Here is a 6007-nt window from a genome sequence, read left to right as displayed (position 1 = left end):
CACAGCTCCTTGTTGTTATTATACTGCTGGTTATTTTGTTCTAAATAATTTTCTGTACTGAGTTCATTTATTTGTGAGTTTTCTTTTCATTTTACTTTCTGTTGTGATGAGGCTTTCTGCTCCCCTATAGATTTACAACCCTTAAAATCCTTTACAGTCGAAAATTTGGTCTCTGTCTTTTTTGTAGAGGGTCTGGGTAGACTAGTCAGTCATCTTCCCAGATGTCTCATATTCTAATTAATGGAGGTTTGCTCTGTTTCTTCTCATTGTGAGTTGTGCCACATCAGCAAATGAGGTTCCCAAAAGCTATGTTCCGTACAAGTCATTTTGATCAACTTGAGGAGGCAGCTCTTTCTCTCTCTCGTTTTGAAAGTCTTCCAAACTAGGGACTCATCTTCCAGTACTGTATCACACTATGGTCGGTTGCTACTCATAAGGTTTTCAGTGGCCAGTTTTTTCAGTTAAGCGTGTTAACTGTTTGCAACACTCAGGGACTCCAATTTGTGAAAAGAAGATACAGAGTTACTTCAGATTGTGTGTGTGTGTGTGTGTGTGTGTGTGTAAGTTCAGTTTGTGTGTTTCACATATTAATGGGTTTCATTTAAGTATCAAATTTATTATCATAAATTATTCATAATATTCTATTATCATTCTTTTAATGTCTGCAGGATCTGTGCTCTTTTTTACTCCTAGTAATGATTATTTGTGTTTTCTCTATAAATAGGTTTTATTAGCAATTGGTCGTGACTCCTGTACAAGAAAAATTGGCTTGGAGAAGATTAGTGTCAAAATCAATGAGAAGTAAGTATAGATGGATCATTGCACAAACCCAAATTTAACAATAGCTTTCCTCTGAAATTCCATTTGATTAATAAGGTATACAATTTGGATGCTTTATTGCTCTGCTTTGGGTACCATGGTGGTTCAGCGGTAGCACTCTCCTTCCCTGCAGGAGACCTGGGCTTGCTTTCTGGGCTTGTCTATCAGTGGAGGCTTGCATGCTGTTATGAGACTGGACAGCTGCCAAAGATAGGGTAGGAAAACGGGCCTTGTGATCTGCTTTTGAAAATCAGCTAATGAAAGCCCTATGGATAACAACAATCCTATCCTCATTTGCTGCTGTAGGATAAGCACTGGACTACTAACTGCAAGATCAGTGGTTAAAATCCACCAGCCACTCATTGGACATCCTCGACAGGCTAGCTATGAGTTGGAACTAACTTGAACAGGACTTAACAAAAACAGTCCAAATTCACAACCCATCAGTGCCACAGGATTAGGCAGTGTTTTGCCCCATTGTGCAAGGAACAAAGGAATAGGATCACCCATCTTTTCCATAGCACTCTATTCATGATTCTTGTTGTTAATTTTCAACTCACAGTAACTCAGTATGGGGTTTCCAAGAAGCAGCTAGTGGATTTGAACCGCTGACCTTGCAGTTCAAACAAACCTTGTGGTTTAGTGCTTATCCTACAGTGCCACACCAGGATTTCCATAATTCATTGTAATGGTCACAGAGACAGTACTCACAGTTACAGGGTTTATTAGGAAGTTACCAGTTTATAACTTAGGGTCAGAAATACATAAAGCAAAGTTGTTCCACTTAGGACAGGTTCTCCTCAGTCATGGCCACAGACAGGACTCTGCTTGGCCCGTGCTTCAAAGGTATTTTAGGGCTGCTGGTGAATGCCCACAGGACCCACCACTCACCATAAGTCTTAGCATGAAGGCACTGAACTCTAGTTCATGGGTCAGCAGACCTAGCTGCCTCCCAATTAAGTGGCTGGTGGCATTCCACTCTGCAAACAGACTTCCTGCCCACAGTCACTCAGCTTTACTTACTCCATGTAAACCATGCTCTGGTTCTTGGTTCTGCTGCTGCTGCCCTCTGCCACTTATCCAGTGTCATAGTTTTCTGTCTCTGGGTTGAAGAGGTTCAGTCCAGAGGGGTCTCTGGGTCCAAATGACATGCTTCACTCCTGGCTCTTCTTTGATGGTAATGAGATCCGCCCCCATTTCCCTTACCCCACCCTTCCACCCCCATTTCAAGATTGGAAAAATCACAATGAACTCTGTTAACAATCACAGACTGAATCACATCACCCTGTCAGCTGCTTCTCCCACCTTTTCTTATCAAGATCTATGAAGAGAAAAGTTATTTGTTGGAAGTTACAAGGACTATGGGTAGAAGATCCATCTGAAGTAATCCACTGTACTGCATTCACCATGAGTCAGACTGATTCAATGGCAGTTAACAGCAACAACCAATTGATCTTGGAGTAAATACTATGTCAGCTTTGTAGTATGAAGTTTCTCATCAATCAGTAATTCTTCATTGTGTGCCCGAAGAGCTCATGTATTAAATAGTGATTTTAAAAGATAGTTTGGGGAATATATATGTATGCTGTCTGATATGGAGCCCTGGTGGGGTAATGAGTTATACATTAGGTTGTTAATCACATGGTTGGCAGTTCAAATTCACCAGCCACTCCACGGAAGAAAGATGAGACTTTCTACTCCTGTTGTTGTTGTTGTTATGTGCCGTGGAGTTGGTTCTGACTCATAGCGACCCTGTACAGGGTTTCTGAGGCTACAAATCTTTACGGGAGCAGAAAGCCTCATCCTTCTCCTGCGGAACAGCTGCTAGTTTCGAACTGCTGACTGATTCGTAACCACTATGCTACCAGAACTCCTTTTCTACTCCTATAGAGATTTGTTATTGTTAAGTACCATTGCGTTGGTTCCAAGTCATAGTGACCCTGTGTAGGGTTTCTGAGGCTGTACATCTGTGTGGGAGCAGAAAGCCTCATCTTTCTCCTATAGAGCGACTCGTGGACTTGAATAGTCAACTTTATGGTTCACACTCCAGTGCTTATCCTCTGGAGCCACTGTGCTCCCCGTATAGAGATTTAGAGCTTTGAAAACCCTTTGCAGGGTCACTGTGATTTAAAATGGACTCAGTGGCACCCAACAACAGCTGTCTGATTTAGAGTAAGTCCTTGGTCAGACAAGGAGAGAAATCCCAAAGCTCTAAATGTAACTGTGGGGAAAGTGTGGATTGATCCTACGTATTCAAAAAGCATGCATGGTTTTACTAATCAGAAAAGTACACTCTTTGGAGCTATAGAAGCCCTCATTATTTAAAGCCATTGCTCTTATAGACAATAACTTGAGGTCCTTGAGTACTTAGAGGGAGTTCTTTCTTCTCTGTACTTAGTCCTTTTCTCTTGGACTGGTATTAACCATCTAGCAGTAGAGTGTTGTTGTAGTTATGTGCCATCAAGTTGATTCTGACTCATAGCAACTATGTATAGGGTGTTTGAAACTTTAAATCTTTGTGGGAGCAGAAAGCCAAATCTTTCTCCCAAGGAGAAGCTGGTGGGTTTGAACTGCTGACTTTGTGGCTACTAGTTTAATATTTACCCTATAGAGCTGCAGCACTTGTCATAATAATAACTTTTTCTCCCCACAAACTATTAGGAATGGCAAAATACCAGTAAATGATGTGGAACAAACCAATGTGCCCTATGTCTACGCTATTGGGGATATTTTGGAAGGAAAACCAGAACTGACTCCTGTAGCCATACAGGCAGGCAAGCTGCTAGCTCGAAGACTTTTTGGAGGCCGTATAGAAAAGGTAAGTTCTTTGTGTTGTTTGGGGAACATAGCTAGATGAAACATATCTAGATGAAACGTAAAAAAATCAGTTCAAATAAAACTTAGGTGCTAGTTTTCCAAGTAAAGGGAACCTTACAGATATAATTTGCATCTGACTTACTATTTACTGATGGGAATTAATAATTCTTTTGAGTGTCTACTATGAGTACTGGACTGCAAACCACAAGGTTGGTGGTTTGAGTCCATCAACCACTCCACAGGAGAAAGTTAAGACTTTCTGCACACGCAAAGATGTACAGCCTCAGAAACTTTGTACAAGGTCGCTATGGGTCTGAACTGACTCGACGGCGCTTAACATCAACAACATATGGAACATGCTGTGCTAGGTGATACACAAAGGATTGGCCATGGTTGCAGTCCCAAGGGGCTTACCAGGTTGGTGAGGGTCATGAGACAGATATGCCCAGAACTAGTTACAGTACAGAGTACATCATGAGTTGTCAAAGACTGCTATGTGCATATCACTTTGTTGTTAAGTTCTGTCAAGTCAGTGGTGACCCTCTATAGGGTTTCCAAGGAGCTGGTGGGTTTGAACTATCAAAACTTGTGGTTAGAAGTCCAGTCCTTACCCTGTAGCATCACACCAGGACTCCAAATTTCTTTAGGGGCACAGAAAAGGAGTAATTAATTCCATCTTTGGGCTAGGAAAAGACTTCATAAGTCACTGTAGTCGAAGAGCCAATGCATGGGTCAGTAAACCTGAATTGTAACCCTGGCTTCAATGCCTGCTTGTTGTAGAAACATGGTCTAGTCATTTAACTTCCCTGGACCATAGTTTGCAAATCTAATAATGTGGATCAGATGATCTCTACCGTCTCTTCCCCCTTTGATATTCTTTACATTTGGGATAGACTATGAATGACAGTTAAAAATTGAGTAAGGAGAAGTGTTTTCTAGTAAGTAGATAATGTAAGGGAAAGCACAGAGTTCTGAACTAAGTCTGTACAAAGGACCATGATTAGTCTTATTCTAAATGGGGAAATACTGCTCTGTGCCTCTGGAACCTTTGTGACTGTGTGGAGGCACTGGCAGGTGAAGGACCCACTGGGAGTTGGCCTTACTGGCATTTAGTTGGTGGGACCAGGAATGCTAAATGTACTGTTCTATACAAAGCAGAATTATCCTATCCAAAATGCAAATAGCACTTTGGAGGCAGAGTGGTGGTAATAGGATGTACAGTTGAGGATGAAACTAGAAAATTAATCTAGTTCTAGATCACCCAAAATCTTTGATGTCACAATAAAGAACTGGTATATGCTTCTATAGACAGTGGAGAACTGTTGAAATTTATTTCCCCTAACTTTTTTTTTTTTAAATATTTTGTGTGTGTGTGTGTGTCTGATGAAGTTTTACACAGCAGTTTAGATTCTCTTTCAACAATTTCTACACAGATTGGCAACAGTGATATTAGTTACATTTTTCACAGTGTGTCTCATTATTTCCATTCTGCTTGTTTCATTTCCATTAATCTAGTTGCCCTGCCCTCTTGCAGTCTCATCTTTGTTTTAAAATGATTGTTGTTCAGTTAGTCTGATATAAGGGTTTTTTTTAAAGGCCCACAGTACTTATGGGGAGCGCAGTAGCTTCATATGATAAGCACTGGACTGAGAACCACATGATATGTGGTACTAGCTGCTCTGTGGGAAATAGATGAGGCCTTCTGCTCCTGTAACGATTTAAAAGCCTGGAAACCCTATACAGGGTTCCACTATGAGCCGGAATCGATTTCCCTGGCACATAACTGTACTTAAAAATGACAGTCATTATTTTGTGAGGTAATCTGTTATTTAGCTATAAGGGAATCCTCAAGTGTAAGTTGCATTTCAAGATGTGAATATTGTCTTGGGCAGTGGTCTCAGGAGTTCTCTATTAACAACTATTGAGTAAGTCTTTGTGTGTGTGTTTAGTAATTTTAGGTTCTGTATAATTTTCTTCCATTCTATCAGAGTTCAACTATTGTGGCATAATTAGAACAATTGGTAGGGATAGCCAGGCACCATCTTGCTCTTATGGTCTCAGTGTAGATGAGGTTGTGGTTCATGTAGACTATTTGTCCGATGTTATTGTGGTTAGGTGCCTTCTAGTCAGTTCTAAGTCTTCTTCTTTTTCACTGACCCTACACTTTACCAAGCATGATGTCCTTCTCCAGGGACTGGGGTCCATTCTGGCTTCTAAGGAACATTCTGGTTGTACTTCACCCAGACAAATTTGTTTGTTCTTCTAGTAGTCCGTGGTACTTACAATATTCTTTACCAACATCGTAATTCAAATGCATTAATTCTTCTTTGGTCTTTACTCATTATCCAACTTTCACATGCATGCGGTGTGA

General features: G+C 40.8%; 1 protein-coding gene across 2 annotated transcripts in view; it reads left to right on the top strand.

Annotated features, from left to right (window-relative positions):
- The window catches only part of TXNRD3 (thioredoxin reductase 3), a 95302-nt gene that overhangs the window by 37723 nt on the left and 51572 nt on the right, over positions 1 to 6007 (top strand). For both annotated transcript variants that reach the window (XM_006876224.1, XM_006876225.1), the window contains 2 exons: positions 725 to 801; positions 3481 to 3637. In XM_006876224.1, coding sequence (XP_006876286.1) covers positions 725 to 801; positions 3481 to 3637 — 234 coding nt within the window. The remainder of the gene's footprint in view (positions 1 to 724; positions 802 to 3480; positions 3638 to 6007) is intronic.

Source organism: Chrysochloris asiatica, unplaced genomic scaffold (assembly GCF_000296735.1).
Source record: "Chrysochloris asiatica unplaced genomic scaffold, ChrAsi1.0 scaffold00367, whole genome shotgun sequence".
Taxonomy (NCBI): Eukaryota; Metazoa; Chordata; class Mammalia; order Afrosoricida; family Chrysochloridae; genus Chrysochloris; species Chrysochloris asiatica.
This window is presented reverse-complemented; position numbering and strand designations above follow the sequence as displayed.